We start from the raw sequence: 19914 nt of genomic DNA, 5'->3' as shown, positions 1-19914 counted from the left end.
TGTAATCCCATTGCTTTGGGAGGCCAAGGCAGATGGATCACTTGAGGTCAGGAGTTTGAGACCAGCCTGGCCAAAATGGTGAAATCCCGTCTCTACTAAAGATACAAAAGTTAGCTGGGTGTGGTGGCGCATGCCTATAATATAATCCCAGCTATTCTGGAGACTGAGGCACAAGAATCGCTTAAGCCTGGGAGGCAGAGATTGCAGTGAGCCAGGATCACCGCTGCACTCCAGCCTTGATAACAAAGTGAGACACTGTCTCAGAAAAAAAAAATTGAAACTTACTGAATTGTCTACTGCAGCTGTCTCCATTTCCTAAAAATATGGGTCTATTAGGAACTCTGGTTTTAAGTAATAAATGGGTAAAATATTCTAGGTGAAATGAACCAAACTTCAGAAAATTGTTTAATTTTACTTTCTTGCACCAGGTTTTCAAATCAGTCCTTAATATGTTAGTTATTACTGTGAAAATTTCTCAGTACACCTTTAGATTCTCTTCTCTGAAAAGCCCTGCTTCAGTCTCTGTGGTTTGTATGCTTTTTTGGGTGGATGATGCCCTCTTTTTGCCCCCTTAAATCCCATTTTCCAAAGGTTCTCCTCATTTGACTTTTAATGTAAATTCACTATATATTGATTGACTTCTCAAATTCATTTGTTTAAGATTTGCTTATGACTGGTTCCTCATTGCTTTTTTTGTCTGCTCAGCATTGATCTGGTAGCCTTGCTCCAGAAGCCTGTTCCTCACAATCAAGTTTCAGAAGCCAACTCCTTTGAAACTTCCCAACAGCAGGACTTTGGCCAAGCCCTTGTCTTCACAAATTCGCAACACAACAATCAGATGGCACCAGGGACTGGCAGCTCCACTTCTGTCAACTCCTATTCGCCTCAGAGCCTGGTAACTCACTTTTATTTCAGTATGGAATTCTAAGAAATGTACCCATTAGCAAATATATTCTAGCATATGATACATGCCTTATAATTACTTTCTTAATATAAAAATTTCTATGTAAGGCTGGGCATGGTGACTCATGCCTGTAATCCCAGCACTTTGGGAGGTTGAAGCATGAGAATCGCTTGAACCCAGGAATTTGAAACCAGCCTGGGCAACAAAGCAAGACTCTATCTCTACATAAAAAAAACTAACAAAAATTCGCTGAGTCTGGTGTTGTGTGCCAGTCCCAGTTACTTGGGAGGTTGAGGTTGGAGGATCACCTGAGCCCAGGAGTTTGAGGCTACAGTGAGCCATGTCATGCCACTGTACTCCAGGCTGGGTGACAGAGCAAGGCCCTGTCTCTAAAACAAACAACAAAAAATTATGGTAGCTCTCAGTCCAGAAAACAATGATGTGGTAATTTCCAAGCATATATCTGATGATTCCATGTGGAATTCAACTACCTGAGTTTCCTGAACAAAGATAAAATCTTTTTTTATGGTTCGTCGAATTCTTTCAACAGATGATCACTCTTGAGATCTAAAACACCCCTTTCTTCTGAATGATGTTTTCCTTGGATTTTGTTTCAAATTCTGCCTCTATAGTTAGTATATTCATTTTCTTACTTGTTTTCCAATTTACTTAAATGCAAAAGTTTATCAGAATTGATTTGCTGTAAAATCATGTAAAAACAGTTCTAAGTCTGCCTAGGGGCTTATATTTTTTGCTTTTTTTGTTCATAAAATAGGCTACATTTTCTTAAAATGCTAAATGATGTAACAGAGGCCCTTATAGTTTGGATGTGTTTTTACTGAAACAGTGTCATTTAGTGCTGTATGACTCTGACTTCCAGTGTGAGTTAAGCTCCCATCAGAAAGAACTTCAGGAAATGTTAATGAAGGCTTTGAAGATGGGCTTATGGAAGTATTAGCTTAGATCATAGCTTGTGAAAGAATGTTGCCTTAGAATGGTGAACTGAAGTTCCTACTTGACTGTAGGAAGTTCTGAGCTGGCAAAGGGAAGTTGGAAAGGTCTGTGGACACAGAACTACAGCTTTCACTAGGGGTAATTATTTTAGTTTGTTGCTGTGTTTTTCCTGAAATTTATTGTTGAGAAACAGAATTTACTCCCCTATCTGAGTCAAATCACTTGCACCCTGATAAAACTGAGAATTGAATATTGATACTTTTCAATACTATGTTCTCCTCTGTGTAGCCATATCATGTGTTGGGTTTAGAGACTTGGCGTTTTTAGTATCCTTGATATATGAGGTGGTGTCAGTGCTTGAAATAGGACAGCCTAAGGCTTCTCTATTTTGAGAAATAGAGGAGAAATCAGGAAAAACCCTGATTCTTAATTGAAGCACCGTTGTCATTTCCTGCCCTTCCCTCTGCTACTGGTATAATTATGTAATGCCCTTCCTGACTTGCTGAAATTTATACCTGTCCACTGAGTTGATAAAGCATTTGAGTTTTTACAGTGATCTTAAGATATGTTGTTTTATGTCGTGACCAGCATGAGAATCACCAATATGAGAAAGCAGAATAAGAATTGTTTGTGTGGTGTTGTATTAGAGCAGTAGTTCTTAACCCTACTGCACTTTAAAAATCACTGGGGGCTGGACGCAGTGGCTGACACCAGGATTATAATCCCAGCACTTTGGGAAGCCGAGGTGGTGGATCACCTGAGGTCAGGAGTGCGAGACCTGCCTGGCCAACATGGTGAAACCCCATCTCTACTAAAAAGAAGACAAAAATTAGCCAGGCTGGTGGCACAGGCACCTATAATCTCAGCTACTTGGGAGGCTGAGTCAGGAGAATCGTTTGAACCTGGGCGGTGGAGGTTGCAGTTAGCTGTAATCGCATCCTTATGCTCTAGCCTGGGCAACAATAGAGAAACTCTGTCTCAAAAAGAAAAAAAAAAAAAAAACAATCACTGGGAGGCCAGGCACGGTGGCTCATGCCTGTAATCCCAGCACTTTGGGAGGCTGAGGCAGGAGAATTGTGAGACGCCAGGAATTTGAGACCAGCCCAGCAACATAGCAAGACCTCATCTCTCTGAATTAAAATCAACTGGCATCTTGGCACATACCTGTAATCCTAGCTATTGTAGTCCCAGCTGCTTGGGAGGCTGGTGCTGGAGGATCACTTGAGCCCAGGAGGTTGTTCTGTGGCCCTCCAGCCTGGGTTGACAGCAAGATCTTGTCTCTAAATAATAATTAATAATAAAATAAAATCAGTGGGGGAACCTAGTAAATGACAGCAACAGAAGTAATGATGATATTTCCTGAGTCTCTAAGACAAAATGTGTCCTCATCTTCGGGATTGGGATTTGGGCACTGTGTGTGTGTGTGTGTGTGTGTGTGTGTGTGTGTGCGCGCACACACGCATGTATGCACATGTGTGTATTATATACATTTTGAACGTTTCTCCATTTATTTAAATGTGTAGGTAGACTTAAGAGGCCCTATGCTATATATTACCTAGGGCACAGCAGTAGTCATTGATTCAGTAATTTCACTGTGTTGTAAAGCACACAGTGCATTTGATAAAACTAGCTGATGCATGTTAGTGATTATGTAGGAAAACAGGACAAAGAGAGGCATCATCTGGGAAGCCTTCATTGAATTGGTGGACTTGAGCTGGATTTGTATGGATTGTTAGCAAACTCAGACTGGTATATTGGGCAACCTGAAAAAAGAATCTGGAGCAGTGATAAGTAATGTTAGCACAACTGTTTCAGTATGAGCAGATTCTGTGTCACAACTGTTCATAATGTAATGTTTTACTGACAGTGGAGAAGTTTGGATTTCCATACAACTGGGACATTCTTTGCCTTTGAATGTTGGTAATAGAAGTAATTATCTCAACTTACTTAATAATTGATGGCAAAGTATTTGTTTTTGAACTTAAATGGATATGAAATGTTATTTTTGGTAAAACACTTATATTTCAGAATGACCTTGATATGTAAAAATGTAGTTGATCTTCTATGGTATTTTCTAGTTATAGGCTTTTTATCCTCTTTGGATCTCGATTTGTGACCTGACAGGACAGATGGGAGAGGAGTAACGTTGTTTTTCTTGTACTTATTTATGAAGCATATTTGGTGTTCTTAGTCATCTAAACAACTTGAAATGAAAAGAGCAATGTCCATGGTATTTGCTCAAATGCCTGTGTATTTCAGTGTTCGATTTTGGAAGATTAACTACTTGAGTTCAGTTCTTTGTCCTATGTTTGATTTTTTATTTTCCGTGTGTGTGTGTGTGTGTGTGTGTGAGAGAGAGAGAGAGACGGAGTCTTGCGTGTGTGTATGTGAGAGACAGAGTCTTGCTCTATTACCCAGGTTGGAGTGCAGTAGTGCGATCTCGGCTCACTGCAACCTCTGCCTCCTAGTTTCAAGCAATTCTCCTGTCTCAGCCTCCTGAGTAGCTGGGGTTACAGGTGTGTGCTACTGTGCCTGGCAGATTTTTGTGGGTTTCACTGTGTTGTCCAGGCTCTTCTCTAACTCCTGACCTCAGGTGATCCACCGACCTCGGCCTCCCAAAGTGCTGGGATTACAGGCATGAGCCACTGCGCCCGGCCTGACCTGTATTTGATCTTGCAGGGTCATCTCACAGCTGATGTCTTCTTTGACTGAACATCTTGTAATTATTAAAGATGAAGGCTGTGGTTCACAGATTGGGAAAATAATGTGTGTTTGTTGGTCATACATCTTTGTCATTTAATTCTTGGCATTTCTCTTTAGTTTTTTAAATAATGACATTTAATGGTGAACTTATGATATCACTTTAAAAAAAAACTGATTTCTTCAAATTCATGGGAAATACTTCTCTTCCCTTTAACTTCTTATGTCAGAATGAGGAAGGATAGCTGTATTTAATTAGGTTTTTATTGCACAGGAATATTTTCATGTATTTTCTAAGTTATATTTTAGTAATTCATATGTTTCACAGCATAGATTTTAACATGCTTATGAAAATACTTGATGTGTTTTAAAGCTTTGGGTAAAAATTCTGTATTGCTGAGGATTTGTTCTTTTATCCCCCTTTTAAAGTCATCCGTCCTTGGCTCAGGATTTGGAGAGCTTTCACCACCAAAAATGGCAAACATCACAAGCTCCCAGATTTTAGACCAGTTGAAAGCTCCAAGTTTGGGCCAGTTTACCACCACCCCAAGTACACAGCAGAATGGTACAAGTCACCCTACAGCTACTACTTCTTGGGACCTCAAGCCCCCAACATCCCAGTCCTCAGTTCTCAGTCATTTTGGTAAGTATACATTGTGGGTTTGCCCCAACTGAGAACGTGCCAAGCTTTGGCAGAGTGTGTTGACTTGTAAATAATAATGTGGAACTTGTCCAGAGTTGTTTCTTTTTAGTAGAACTCTTAAAGTTTCTAAATTAAATCAGTCTTCCTTTGTTGTACAATACCTGCATTTATTTGATTTTGTTGTTGTTCTTGATTGTCGTTATCAATAGTAGTAGTAATGATGGTAAGTATGTGCCTTGAAGAATAAAAGCATGCAAATATGAGCATCTAACACTTTATGTAAATGCATGGACAGAGTTTTCTGAGCTCTATTAGAATAGGGTGACGATAGATGTGGAATGTGGAAAACATTTTAAGACATTTGTTTTTTTGAGATGGGGGTCTTCCTGCGCTGCCCAGGCTGATCTCTGCCTTTTGGCCTCAAGCAGTCTTTTCATCTCAGCCTCCTGAGTAGCTGGGATGACAGATGTGCACCACTATATCCAACCTAGACAATATTTTACTTTATTACTATTTTTTGAGTCAGGATCTTGCTCTGTTGCTCAGGCTGGAATACAGTGGTGTAGTAACACATCACTGCAACCTTGACCTCCTAGGCTCAGTTGATCCACCCACCTCAGCCTCTCTAATAGCTGGGACTACAGGCATGTGCCACCTCTCCTGGCTAATTTTTTGTATTTTTTTGTGTGACAGGGTTTTGCCATGTTGCCCAGGCTGGTCTGGAACTCTGGACTCAGGTGATCCTCCCACCTCGGCCTCCAAAAGTGCTGAGATTACAGGTGTGAGCCACCATGCCCAGCCTGGACAGTATTTTAAGTCACACACACTCATGCTTTCTCATTCTAACATTTCCAAGTATCCACTATGATTTTGTCAAGCTTTATGTTCCATGGTTTGTATTATAATGGTCCCATGTATAAAATGGATGTTTTCTAAACTAAACTCCCACAGAAATTGTGACATTAAGCCATAATTCCCCACCTGCACTCACATGCCACACTGTGTTAAGGAATAGCACGGAATTTCATTAATTATGGAGCTGGCCATGTGGGCTGGTTTATAGTCAGGGCATATAGAGACACAGGGAGGTATATTTCTCTGCTATGTGAAATGGCTTACTGTGTTTGAAGTACCTGAGACCACTTCTGGGTTTGAAGTGGTGTCTACCAAGGGAAATCATTAGAGACTCAGTGCCCAAAGTTTTTACTGGGCCAAGAAATGTAGGCACCCTGTGCCTAACACATTGCAAAATTACAGTTTCCTAGAAGTAAAGCAGGTGTTGAGCATAAACCACATTGTTTATACAGACATTCTTAGCACAGTGAGCCACTCTAATGGGTTAGTATGTTGGCACCCTTTACCAAGCGTGTATCAGCAGTCCAAGTTCTCAGACACCAGCCAGGGTCCTGTCATCAGGCAGGCCTTTTAGAGAGCAGTTGTAGGTCTTCTATATTAACTTCTTCTGCAGACATAACTAATGAGTGATAGGACTTTTTATTTTTTATTTTTTTTGAGATGGAGTCTTGCTCTTACTGCCCAGGCTGGAGTGCAGTAGTATGATCTCAGCTCACTGCAACCTCTGCCTCCCAGGTTCAAGCGATTCTCCTGCCTCAGCCTCCTGAGCAGATAGGATTACAGGCATGCACCACCACACCCGGCCAATTTTTGTATTAGTAGAGATGGGGTTTCACCATGTTGGTCAGATTGGTCTTGAACTCTCGACCTCAGGTGATCCGCCTGCCTCGGCCTCCCAAAGTCCTGGGATTACAGGCATGAGCCACTGTGCCTGGCTGGGATAGGACTTTTTAGAGAGAAGCTTGCTATTCCCATATTCTCTATAAAGCTTATGTGTTTGGTGGATGCCTATAATATCAAGTTCAAAAGTGGATGCATCTAAACCAGATCTGCCATTTGTTTTTTAAAAATTAATTTCAACTGAAACTTGGCCAGCTGGGCACTGTGGCTCATGCCTGTAATCTCAGCACTTGGGGAGGCAGAAGGAGGAGGATTACTTGAGCCCAGGAGTTCAAGACCAGCCTGGGCAACATGATGGGACACAAAGGCTAAAATATTAGATTGTTGTATTATCTGGCCCCATAGAGAAAAAGATTGCCAACTTCTGTCCTATATGGTAGAGCTAGCTTTTCAAATTAGTAGTGAAATGGTTTATTAAAACTGGACATCTGGATGAAAAAATGAAGTTTGATCTCTATACCAAAATGCCAGTGGGTCAAATAATTAAGCAGTGAATCTAGAACTGTAATAGAGAAAACTTAGGAGAATTTTTTGTTGTTCTGTGTGAGGGAGACCCTTCTGGTATGGTAGAAAACACCAAATTAGAAGGGGGACAAACAGTGAAAAAAATATTCAAAATTTGTGTCATACACAAAAAGTTAATTTCCTTAATAAAAAAGTAACTAAAAATAAAGCAGATCAACAAACAGGTTAAAAAATGGTTCAAGAGGTAGAAACAGAGTCTATAAGTAAAGAACACTTAAGAATATGAAATGACGCTAAGCACACTTAGGTCATTTTAGTTTGCAATTTTTAAAATACCATTTTCCAACAGTTAAACCAGGAAACTCAAAAGTATTTTAAATTTGGTATTAGAGTATGTTAAAAAGGATGTGTCCCATCTGTGGACAGTAATTTTATAATATTTATCAAAAATCAAAATATATTTATTCTGTGAAGGAGCAACCTTATCCTGAAGCAGTTGATCCTACAGGTATACTTGTTCGTGAACAAAATATCTTACATACAAGTATATTCATTACCACATTGCTTTTAATAGCAAAATATTTGACCTAAAAGTCCATTAAGATAGTACTGGTTTTATAAAATGATACCTATTGTATACTAGATTTCTGTGTAGTCATCAAAATGAATATTAAGTAGCTCTTTGCACATTAATGTGAGACATTCAATAGAAATTAAATGATTTGTGAGAAAGTAAGGTATATAGTGTGTGTATATATATATGTCTGTCTGTATATGTTGTGATATAGTATCTCTGAAAGAGAAATTTGGGAAAACCAGGTACAGTGTTTGCCTTTGTGGAGCAAGTATGGGAGGATGGTGTGGAAGGGAGACTTATATTCATCATACATATTATTATATCTTTTGGATTTGGTAACATCATATATATTTATCAGTCTAAAAACTTAATAATTTTTCTTTTTTTTTAATTTTTGGATGAGACAGGGTCTTGCTTTGTCACCCAGGCTGGAATGCAGTGGTGCAATCATAGCTCACTGTAGCCCTGTACTCCTGGGCTAAAGCAGTCCTCCCACCTCAGCCTCCCAAAGTGCTGGCATTATAGGCATGAGCAACTGTGCCTGGCTCAAATTTTTAAAAGTTATATAGAAAATATATAAAATAATTAAAGTATGGCTCTCTGTTAGCTAATGATACACAACTAATGCTGTGTATAGCACCTCAATATTGTTCTCACAAGCTCATCACCCTGTAGGCTAAACGTAAACCATATCTCTCTGCGTAGGAAACAAGGCACATACCTATTTGGGAACCTTTTCCCGTTTATCATAAATAAGGTATTACATATAGTATGTGTAAAACCTAAGAAATTCATCTGGAAGATGATTTGGAGAAATTGGTGGTAATGGAACGCTTCATGATAAGTAATAATTGAAGAGGGAGTCTGAAGCCATTGTGCCTCATAAATTGCTGCTTACTTTTTTTTAGACTTCAAATCTCAACCTGAGCCATCCCCAGTTCTTAGCCAGTTGAGCCAGCGACAGCAGCACCAGAGCCAGGCAGTCACTGTTCCTCCTCCTGGTTTGGAGTCCTTTCCTTCCCAGGCAAAACGTCGAGAATCAAGGCCTGGAGACAGTCCCTCCACTGTGAACAAGCTTTTGCAGCTTCCCAGCATGACCATCGAAAATATCTCTGTGTCTGCCCACCAGCCACAGCCCAAACACATCAAACTTGCTAAGCGGCGGATACCCCCAGCTTCTAAGGTGGGCATTTCATCATGAAGTCACAGTCCTAAAGGTGGAGTTATTTTTACATTCAGCTCAAGTAGTGGGATACTAAGTTTTGGAAACTGGGATATAGTGTTTTTCAAGCACATAGTTTATTGATTGCATTATGAGGATATAACCATTTCCGAGTGATCAGACTAGTATTAGAGGGAATGGGTTTGTGCTGAGAATCACAGATCTTTATTTCAAGTACAGATTTGAAGATCTGGCTCAGAGAACTGTTGTTCTTGAGTGTTTTTCTGTATATCTCATAGTTGGAGGATGCATGCTTCCTTGACCAGGTGATGGTTTCATCGTTGGTGAATCCCTGAAACAGTAGTCAGCTCAGTGTTCACTTCCCACCCATCACCACTTCCCCTTCCTACTCTTAGATGCAGGTGGTGATATTAATGCCAACCATTCCTGTTTAACTTTTAATTTCTCTCCTTTTTTTTTTTTTTTTTAATTAGACAGGGTCTTGCTGTGTTGTCCAGGCTGGTGGTGAACTCCTAGGCTCAAGCAATCCTCCTGCCTTGGCCTCCCAAAGTGCTGGGATTACAGGCATGAGCTGAGCCACCACACCCAGCCCAACTTTTAATTTTTCTTTGCTCATTTATTTTCTTTCTCTTTTCAGAAAAGTCTTATTCATTTTTTCTGTTTGTTTCTCACTCCTCCTTCCTGCCAGTATTGCCTGGGAACCTAAATGTTTGTTTAACTCTGGCCTTTGTGACCTGGAATCTGTGGCCTCTGTTCCTGACATGACAGCTTTGCTTTTTCAGATTTCAACTTCTGCAGTGGAAATGCCTGGTTCAGCAGATGTCACAGGATTAAATGTGCAGTTTGGGGCCCTGGAATTTGGGTCAGAACCTTCTCTCTCTGAATTTGGATCAGCTCCAAGCACTGAAAATAGTAATCAGATTCCTATCAGCTTATATTCAAAGTCTTTAAGGTAATGGATATTTAGTCCTTTGTTATGAAGCAAAATAGACCCTAAGAGATCACCTGGTGGAAAGAATACATGCTGTGGTGATAGGATTGTGTACCTATCCTCAGTGTTACCCATCATCTCCATGAGAAACCCATATCTGTAGCTGATAGTCTCAGTTTCTTCATTCCCCTGCCCCTTAGCAACAAATAATCTGTCTCTGGATTTGTCTACCTGGACATTTCAGATGACTAGAATCTTGGAATGTGTGGCCTTTTATGTCTGATCTTTCACCTAGTATAAGTTGTCAAGGTACACCCATGTTGAGTGTATCATTTTTATTGCCAAATATTTCATTACAAAATAAACATTTTGTTCATTCATTAGTTGGTGGACATTTAGGTTGTTTGCTCTTTCTGACTGTAGCGAATCATGCTCCTATGGAGGTTTGGTTTCAAGTTTTGCATGCTTTCAGTTCTTTGGGATATATAGCCCAGGAGTAGAATTGCTGGTTCGTATGGTTAATTCTTAACCATTTGGGAAACTGCCATACTGTTTCCACTGTGGCTGTAGCATTTTACATTCCTACCAGTAGTCTATGAGGGATCTAATTTCTCCACATCTATGGAACAGGAATTTTTCTTCAGTGGAATATTTTATAAATACAAAAATCTCAGATTTTAGTTTTCTTTTCTCTCCTGCCTCCTGCTGGAGTCTTGCTCTGTCACCCAGGCTGGAGTGCTGTGGCGCCATCTCGGCTCATTGCAACCTCCACCTCCCAGGTTCAAGTGATTCTCCTGCCTCAGCCTCCTGAGTAGCTGGGACTACAGGCACGCATCACCATGCCCAGCTAATTTTTGTATTTTTAGTAGAGACAGGGTTTCACCGTGTTAGCTACGATGGTCTTGAACTCCTGACCTGGTGATTTGCCTGCCTCAGCCTCCCAAAATGCTGAGATTACAGGCATGAGCCACTGCGCCTGGCCTCTTTTTTTTTCTTTTTTTTCTTTTTAAATAGTATCTTGCTCTGTCGTCTAGGCTGGAGTGCAGCAGCATGATCTTGGCTCGCTGTAACCTCTGCCTCCCAGGCTTAAGTAATCCTCCTGCCTCAGTCTCCTAAGGATCTGGGATTATAGGCATGCACCACCATGCCCAGCTAAATTTTCTGTATGTTTTGTAGAGATGGGATTTTGTCATGTTGCCCAGGCTGGTCTCAAACTCTGGAGCTCAAGGAATCTGCCTGCTTCAGACTCCCAAAGTGCTGGGATTACAGGCATGAGCCACCATGCCTGGTTGGTTTTGTTTTGTTTGTTTTTTTTAGTTAGCTTTTCCACATTCCAGAGTCAAAACCTGGTAATTAAGTTCCCTTTTTATTTGTTTGTTTTTTGAGATGGAGTTTTGCTCTTAAGTTTCCCAGGCTGGAGTGCAATGGCATGATCTCAGTTCACCACAACCTCCGCCTTCTGGGTTCAAGCGATTCTCCTCACTCAGCCTCCTGAGTAGCTGAGATTACAGGCATGCACCACTACGCCCAGCTAATTTTGTATTTTTAGGAGAAACAGGATTTCTCCATGTTGGTCAGGCTGGTCTCCAACTCCTGACCTCAGGTGATCCACACGCCTCGGTCTCACCAAGTGCTGGGATTACAGGCGTGAGCCACAACACCTGGCCTTAAGTTCCCTTCTTAAAGATGGTCTCAAACACCTAGAGTCCTTAAAGAACCTTCATAAGTATTTTTGTTTTTTTCTTTTTCTTTTTTTTTTTCTTTGAGACAGTCTCGCTTTGTTGCCAGGCTGGAGTACAGTGACGTGATCTCGGCTCACTGCAACCTCCACCCTCTGGATTCAAGCAATTCTCCTACCCCAGCCTCCCAAGTAGCTGGGATTATAGGCGCCTGCCACCATGCCTGGGTAATTTTTGTATTTTTAGTAGAGATGGGGTTTCACCATGTTGGCCAGGATGGTCTTGATCTCCTGACCTTGTGATCCACCCGCCTCGGCCTCCCAAAGTGCTGGGATTAGAGGTGCAAGCCACCCAGGCTGGACTGAGTATTCTTAAAGATGTCCCCCTATCTCTCAATTAAATTAGGTGGGTCTCTTTTGGGACAATGGATTGATGAAGTACTTGCATCTAATGAAGCTATTTATTTTTATTCATAATGTTATTTAAAATAACAAAATTTTGTTTAATATCTTTGACTCTTTTCAGTGAGCCTTTGAATACATCTTTACCAATGACCAGTGCAGTACAGAACTCCACGTATACAACTTCTGTCATTACCTCCTGTAGTCTGACCAGCTCATCGCTGAGTTCTGCTAGTCCAGTAGCAACGTCTTCCTCCTATGACCAGAGTTCTGTGCATAACAGCATCCCATACCAAAGCCCTGTGAGTCCATCAGAGTCAGCTCCAGGAACCATCATGGTAAGTGGTATTTCAGGATTTTTCTCATAGGATGTCTATCTGATTTGGAAATCCATGTTTGGTTAAATTATGCTTCTTGAATATGATTTTATTTTACAAATTGACTAACCTTTTGAGTAGAATCCTTATAGTTCATTGAGTTTGTTTACAGTGGGCATCTGTAGCACCCATGCTCTTGGGTATGTGGCTAGATCCACAGGTTCATATTGTGGAGAAAACCAAGCATCCGTGTAGTATGAGCACTTTGGCTGTAGTACTGGCACTTCTACATTGTCTGACCCTGCCCATGTCTGCATATTTCATGTGCTGCTTTCTCTCTGATTGCCCCATTTGCTTTGACTGTATTTGCTTCTCTATCACTCTTAGGTATTTTTGTTAATAATACTGGACTACATATAAAGGAACCAGTTCTATTTGTGATAGTTGTAAAGTTTTGCCATTCTAGATTCCTGTTAGCTGCATATCTGATTGTCATTGCCAGTTGTATGCTTTCTGTTAAGTTGAGATGTACCAATATCTCCTGAGAATCTTAGAAACTTATATAGAACAAGTAAGTATACACATTGCTGCTAGGCTAAATCAGCTGTTCTTACTGTTTTCATGTTTCTTGTTCACCCTTTAAACTAGCTCACACTAGTAATGCTTGAACATCATTGCCTCTCAGGACACTAAAATAATATGGATAGCATTATAGGCATACCTTGAAGATACCACAGGTTCTGTTTCAGACCACTGCAATAAAGGGAGTTGCACTAAATTTTTGGCTTCCTAGTATATATAAAAGTTACAATGTGGATCTCTTAATTAAAGATACTTTATTGCTGAAAAATGCTAAAAATTATTAATATGTGAGTATTCAGTGTGTGAGCAGCAATTCTGTGGGTTGTTGTTTTTTGCTTGTTTTTTGGGTGGAGTACTGAGTCTTGCTTGGTCACCCAGGATAGAGTCCAGTGGGACGATCACAGCTCACCATAGTCTTGACCTCCTGGGCTCAGTGAAACCTCCCAACCCATCCTCTGGAAGAACTGGGATTACAGACATGCACTGCCATGTCTGGCTGGCTTTTGTATTTTCGTAGAGACAGTATCCCTATGTTGCCCAGCCTGATCAATCTTGAACTCCCGGGCTTAAGCAATCCACCTGCCTTGGCCTTCCAAAGTGCTGAGATTACAGGGTGAGCCACCACACTGGGCTCTTTGTTCCTTTTATCACTTGACATTATTTTGTAAATATGACATGATATCTTAGGATTTCAGCTCAACAACTCTGTATACCTAAGGTTTCTAAGTAAAAATTTTAAGCCAACAATTTTTATTAACAGTGCTGGGACTTGATAATTCTGTGAGTAAATCTAAACCATTGCCCCACAAAAACCCTTCCTACCATAGATATACCCTCACACACACATTTGCAGCATCTTACTTTGTGTAGGCAGCTGAGAAAAGTACAGATATGCTTCCAGTTTAGGAAGAAGCCTTTTTAGAGCCAAGTAAACAACTACATTGTGGTGGTTTCTATATTAAATCTGCCTGCCTGCATCCAATGTCTTAATTGCATTTGAATTAAGGAATCTTGTCGTCGTCGTCGTCGTCGTCGTCGTCGTCGTCGTCCTCCTCCTCCTCCTCCTCCTTCTCTTCCTCTCTTCTTCCTCTCTTCTTCCTCCCCTTCCTCCTTTTCCTCCTCCTCCTCCTCTTCCTCTTCTCCTTCTCTCTCTTCTTCCTCTTCCCCCTCCTCTCTTCTTTCTTTTCTCTTCTTCCTTTCTTCCCTCTTTCTTCTTTCTCCTCTTCTTTTCCTTCTCCTCCTCATCCTCATCTTCCTCCTCCTCCTTCCTCCATCTCCTTCTCTTCTTCATTTTGAGACAGGTTCTGGCACTGTCACCCACTGGAGTGCAGTGGTACAATCACAACTCCTTACAGCCTCAGCCTCCTGAGTAGTGGGGACTGCAGATACACCTGGCTAATTCTTTTTGTAGAGACACAGTTTTATAATGTTGCCCAGGCTAATCTCAAGGAATCTTATAAAGCACACAAATGGCTGAGAGCATTAAAAACACATAGGAATCTGGGCGCGGTGGCTTACTCCTGTAATCCCACCACTTTGGGAGGCTGAGGTGGGCAGATCACCTGAGATCAGGAGTTCGAGAACAGCCTGGGCAACATAGTAAAACCCTGTCTCTACTAAAATACAAAAGTTAGCCGGATTGGCAGTGTGTGCCTATAGTCCCAGCTACTCTACTTGGGAGGCTGAAGTGGGAGAATCGCTTGAACCCAGGAGGCAGAGGTTGCAGTGAGTGGAGATCACGCCACAGCACTCCAGCCTGGGCAACAGAGTGAGACTCTGTCTCAAAAAAAAAAAAAAAAAAAAAAAAAAAAAAAAAAGACGTAGTAAACCAAATAATGTTTTTAAGCGATCTTTTCTGAGGCTATGCTACTCTAACTCTAATGAGATGTAAAATCACAGACTGGATTAGAATCTTGGAACATGTTAGCAGAGTAAAGTGGAGCTTTCCATGTTTTGTCTTTTCCATTATTCCTTTCAGCTAAACATTCAGAAAAATATCTGTGTGCCTTGGCCATCTTAAATCGGTCATCCTCCCTTCCTTCTTCTCTTCCCCTTCCACAGCCTAGAATATCCACAAATTAAAATTACCTTCTAAGAGACTCTTCGATAGCATAAATTAGAGTCTATGTCCTGAAAGATGGGTACTAAAACAAGAAAAACCATGTAAACAGTGGAAATTTCAATGACAAGCTTGTTTTTTTTGTTGTTGTTTGTTTTGTTTTTTTGAGACAGTCTTGCTTTGTCGCCAAGGCTGGAAGTGCAGTGGCACTAATTCAGCTCACTATAGCCTCCACCTCCCTGGTTCAAGTGATTCTCTTGCCTTGGCCTCTTGAGTAACTGGGATTACAGGGACCCATCATCATACCTGGCTAATTTTTGTATTTTTAGTAGAGACAGGGTTTCACCATGTTGGCCAGGCTGTTCCTGAGCTTCTGACCTCAGGTGACACGCCCACATTGGCCTCCCAAAGTGCTGGGATTATAGGTGTGAGCCACCCTGCCTGCCTAATGACAAGCTGGTTTTAAGTTTCAACATAAGTTTTTGAGAAGCTCATCATGTAACACTTTCTACATAATCTTAACAGGCTGGGCATGGTGGCTCACGTCTGGAATCCCAGCACTTTGGGAGGTGAAGGCATGCATGCATGCATGCATGCATATATATATATATATGTATATATAGTATAGTGTATATATATATAATTTTTTTGTTTTCTTTGAGAGGAAGCTTCCCACTTGTTGCCCAGGCTGGAGTGCAATGGCATGGTCTTCGCTCACTGCAGCCTTCACCTCCTGGGTTGACATGATTCTCTTGCCTCAGCCTCCCCAGCAGCTGGGATTATAGGCACCCACCACCATGCCTAATTTTTTTTTTCTTTTTTCTTTTTAAGTAGAGATGGGGTTTTACCATGTTTGCCAGGCTGGTCTTGAACTCCTGACCTTGAACTCCTTATCCACCCACCCCAGCTGCCTAACATGCTGGGATTACAGGAATGAACCACCATGCCCAACTTAATTTTTTTTTTTTGAGTTTTGAGACACAGTCTTGCTCTGTTGCCCAGGCTGGAGTGCAGTGGTGTGATCTCGGCTCACTGCTACCTCTGTCTCCCAGGTTCAAGTGATTCTCCTGCCTCAGCCTCCCGAGTAACTGGAACAACAGGTGTGTGCCACCCTGCCTGGCTAATTTTTGTATTTTTAGTATAAGTGGAGTTTCACCATGTTGGCCAGGCTGGTCTCAAACTACTGACCTCAAGTGATCTGCCCACCTTCATCTCCCAAAGTGCTGGGATTACAGGCATGAGCCACTGCACCCACCCTCAACCTGATACTATATATTCTCCACTGCGTGCTAGATAATTCTACCTCTTTACACTCCAAACACAGTTAAACCTTTGTTAGACTTTTCCCTCTACATATTGCTACTTGTCGATTCTCCACCCTCATTTTAGATGTTAGTTCTTGATGGCTACTGTGCAATGTAATTGTCACTTTTTTTTTTTTTTAATCACCAGCCTCTCTTTATTTTTCAGAAAGAGTTTGTGTTGGATTTTCCTCCTGCCTACTTTAAATATTTAGTAGCATTCATCAGTATAGCCATCTGGGCCAGAAGTTTTCTTGGCAAGGAGTTTTGTAATTGTAAATTCAGTTCCTTCAATTGGTAGCTGGCTATTCAGACTTTTTTTTTTTTTTTTTGAGCTGGAGTTTTGCTATGGTACCCAGGGTGGTCTTGAACTCCTGGTCTCAAGCAATTCTTCTGTCTCAGCCTTCTGAGTAGCTGGGATTACAGGTGTGAACCGCTGTGCCTCAATTTCTTTTGTTATTTGTGTATGTCAAGGAATTTGTCCATTTCATCTAAGTTGTTAGTTTACTGGTATAAAACTTCAATTTTTTTTTTTTTTTTTTTTTTGAGACAGTTTCGTTCTTGTTACCCAGGCTGGAGTGCAATGGCGTGGTCTCGGCTCACCGCAACCTCCGCATCCTGGGTTCAGGCAATTCTCCTGCTTCAGCCTCCCGAGTAGCTGGGATTACAGGCACATGCCACCATGCCCAGCTAATTTTTTGTATTTTTAGTAGAGACGGGGTTTCACCATGTTGACCAGGATGGTCTCAATCTGTTGACCTTGTGATCCACCTACCTTGGCCTCCCAAAGTGCTGGGATTACATACAGGCTTGAGCCACCACGCCCGGCCAAAACTTCAATTTTTTTTTAACAGTGTTTTATACCAGTAATGTTTTACTGTCCTTTTAATGTCTCTGAGGTCTATAGTGGTATTGTCTCCTTTCCTTAGTTATTTTTATTTTTTTGTTTTGTTTTTTGAGATGATGTGTCACTCTGTCGTCCAGGCTGAAGTGCAGTGGTGCGATCCCGGCTGACTGCAACCCCCACCTCCTGGGTTCAAGCGATTCTTCTGCCTTAGCCTCCTGAGTAGCTGGATTATAGGCATGTGTCACTATGCTTGACTAATTTTTTTTTTCTTTAGAAGGAGTTTTGCTTTTGTTACCCAGGCTGGAGTACAATGGCGCATTCTCCTGTCTCAGCCTCCTGAGTAGCTGGGATTATAGGTACCCGCCACCACGCCTGGCTGATTTTTGTATTTTTTTTATAGAGATGGGGTTGCACTATCTTGGCCAGGCTGGTCCCGTACTCCTGACCTCAGGTAATCCATCCGCCTCGGCCTCCCAAAGCGCTGGGATTACAGGCGTGAGCCACCGCGCCCAGCCAATTTTTTGTATTTTTAGTACAGGTAGGGTATAGAGTACCATAGGTGAGCTTGTTTGGATTCCTCAGGGAATATTCTTTGTCTCCTTCCTGTAGGGCATATCACTGTCTGTTATTATCCTTAACACCTTATAGGAAGAGAAGACTGGTATCATTATTCATTTTGTCTACATTGACTTGATCTATCTTAATTTTCTATAGTCCCCTGGCCATTTGTTACCCCCTTGATGATGTATAGATCCCATTGCCTGGGCTGGAGTGCAATGGTACAATCTCTGCTCACTGCAACCTCTTCGTACTGGGTTCAAGCAGTTCTCCTGCCTCAGACACCCGAGTAACTGGTATTACACACATGCACCACCACGCCTGGCTAATTTAAGAGACGGAGTTTCACCATGTTGGTCAGGTGGGTCTCGAACTCCTGACCTCCAGTGATTTGCTTGCCTCGGCCTCCCAAAGTGCTGGGATTACAGTTGTGAGCCACCATGTCCGGCCTGATATGTCATTTTTAACACAATGTTTATTTCTGTACTTTCCAGTATGGCAACCACTGGCTGCATATGGCTATGTAAATGTAATTAAAGTAGTCAGAAGTTCAGTTCCTCAAACACTGGCCATATTTTAAGTGCATATTAGCCAGATGTGGTTAGTGGCTATGCCATAGGACTGTGCAGACATAGAATATTGCCATTAATATAGAAAATATTTTTCAAAAGTGCTGATCTGTACTATTAATAAAGCATAAATAAGTCTGGGCACAGTAGCTCATGTCTGTAATCCCAGCACTCTGGGAGGCTGAGACAGGAAGATCACCTGAGGTCAGGAGTTCGAGACCAGCCTGGCCAACATGGTAAAACCCCATCTGTACTAAAAATATAAAAAATTGGCTGGGCGTGGTAGCTCACCCATGTAATCTCAGCTACTTGGGAGGCTGAGGCAGGAGAATTGCTTGAACCCGAGAGGTGGAGGTTTCATTGAACTGAGATTGTGCCACTGCACTGCAGACTGGGCAATGGAGCAAGACTCGGTCTCAAAAAACAATAATAAATAAAACAGAAATCAGGCCACATCGTGTCCACGTATCAGTCTTTGTCATCTCCAGTATATCTCAATTCCTGTTCTAATGTCACCTCTCACTCTTCTTGCCCACATCACTGCTCATTTCATTCCTTACTCAGCTGGTTGATTTTGTTTTCTTCTAGAGATTTTGATTTCTTAACCCTTTGATACTACTTTGCTTTTGCTCTTGCCTTTCTTTTTTTCTTTTTAGAGACAGGGAATTGCTTTGTCACTGAGGCTGGAGTGCAGTGGCACGATCAGAGGTCACTGCAGCCTCAATCTCTTGGGCTCAGATGATCCTCTTGCCTCAGCCTCCTGAGTAGCTGGGAGTACAGGTGCATGCCACTATGCCCAACCAGTTGATTAATTTTTTGTAGAGGTGGGGTCTCGTCATTTTGCCAGACTGGTTGTCAACTCCTGGGCTTAAGTGATATACCCACACCATCCTCTCAAAGTGTTGGGATTACAGGCGTGAACCATCATGCCTGGCTTCTTGTCATTCTTTTGCCTAGAATTTTCCCCTTCCCAAATAGTGTGGCCCTCTGTGGTATCAGTTTGTGTATATTTTGAGTTTTAAAAATGATTTTCAGGTTGGGTGCAGTGGCTTATGCCTGTAATCCCAGCTCTTTGGGAGGTTGAGGTGGGTGGATCACGGGGTTAGGAGATTGAGACCATTCTGGCCAATATCATGAAACCCTGTCTCTACTAAAAATACAAAAATGTGCTGGGTGTGGTTGTACATGCCTGTAATCTCAGCTACTCAGGAGGCTGAGGCAGGGAAATTGCTTGAACCAGGGAGTTGAAGGTTGTAGTCAGCTGAGATTGTGTCACTGCACTCCAGCCTGGCATCAAAGTGAGACTTTGTTTCAAACAAAAAACAAAAAAAAAAAATTTTTTTTCAAGCTGAAATGAAGCATTCCTCAGGTCTGATGACCGCTGTTTCCTTTTCCACTTTTCTGTGCTTTTTTTTCTGGTGCATTTTAAAGCAGACTCCTTTATATGTCAGGGATTGTGTTGTTTAGCATGGGTCATGTAAATACACTT

At 41.6% G+C, this 19914-nt stretch overlaps 1 protein-coding gene and 1 non-coding gene across 42 annotated transcripts in view; both read left to right on the top strand.

The window, feature by feature from the left end:
* UBAP2 (ubiquitin associated protein 2) overlaps positions 1 to 19914 on the top strand; it is a 160179-nt gene that overhangs the window by 104876 nt on the left and 35389 nt on the right. For all 41 annotated transcript variants that reach the window (XR_013534911.1, XR_013534872.1, XR_013534907.1 and 38 more), the window contains 5 exons: positions 706 to 895; positions 4988 to 5201; positions 8907 to 9181; positions 9964 to 10133; positions 12317 to 12530. Coding sequence is in view for 34 of the 41 variants with exons in the window: in XM_078370745.1 (XP_078226871.1) it covers positions 706 to 895; positions 4988 to 5201; positions 8907 to 9181; positions 9964 to 10133; positions 12317 to 12530 (1063 nt within the window). In the remaining 7 variants the exon portion in view is untranslated. Of the gene's footprint in view, positions 1 to 705; positions 896 to 4987; positions 5202 to 8906; positions 9182 to 9963; positions 10134 to 12316; positions 12531 to 19914 lie in introns of those variants that run through there.
* LOC118148467 (small nucleolar RNA SNORD121A) lies at positions 1329 to 1410 on the top strand. Its single transcript, XR_004735284.1, has one exon. It is a non-coding gene; the product is annotated as a small nucleolar RNA SNORD121A (small nucleolar RNA).

This window comes from Callithrix jacchus, chromosome 1, assembly GCF_049354715.1.
Source record: "Callithrix jacchus isolate 240 chromosome 1, calJac240_pri, whole genome shotgun sequence".
NCBI classification, from domain to species: domain Eukaryota; kingdom Metazoa; phylum Chordata; class Mammalia; order Primates; family Cebidae; genus Callithrix; species Callithrix jacchus.
This window is presented reverse-complemented; position numbering and strand designations above follow the sequence as displayed.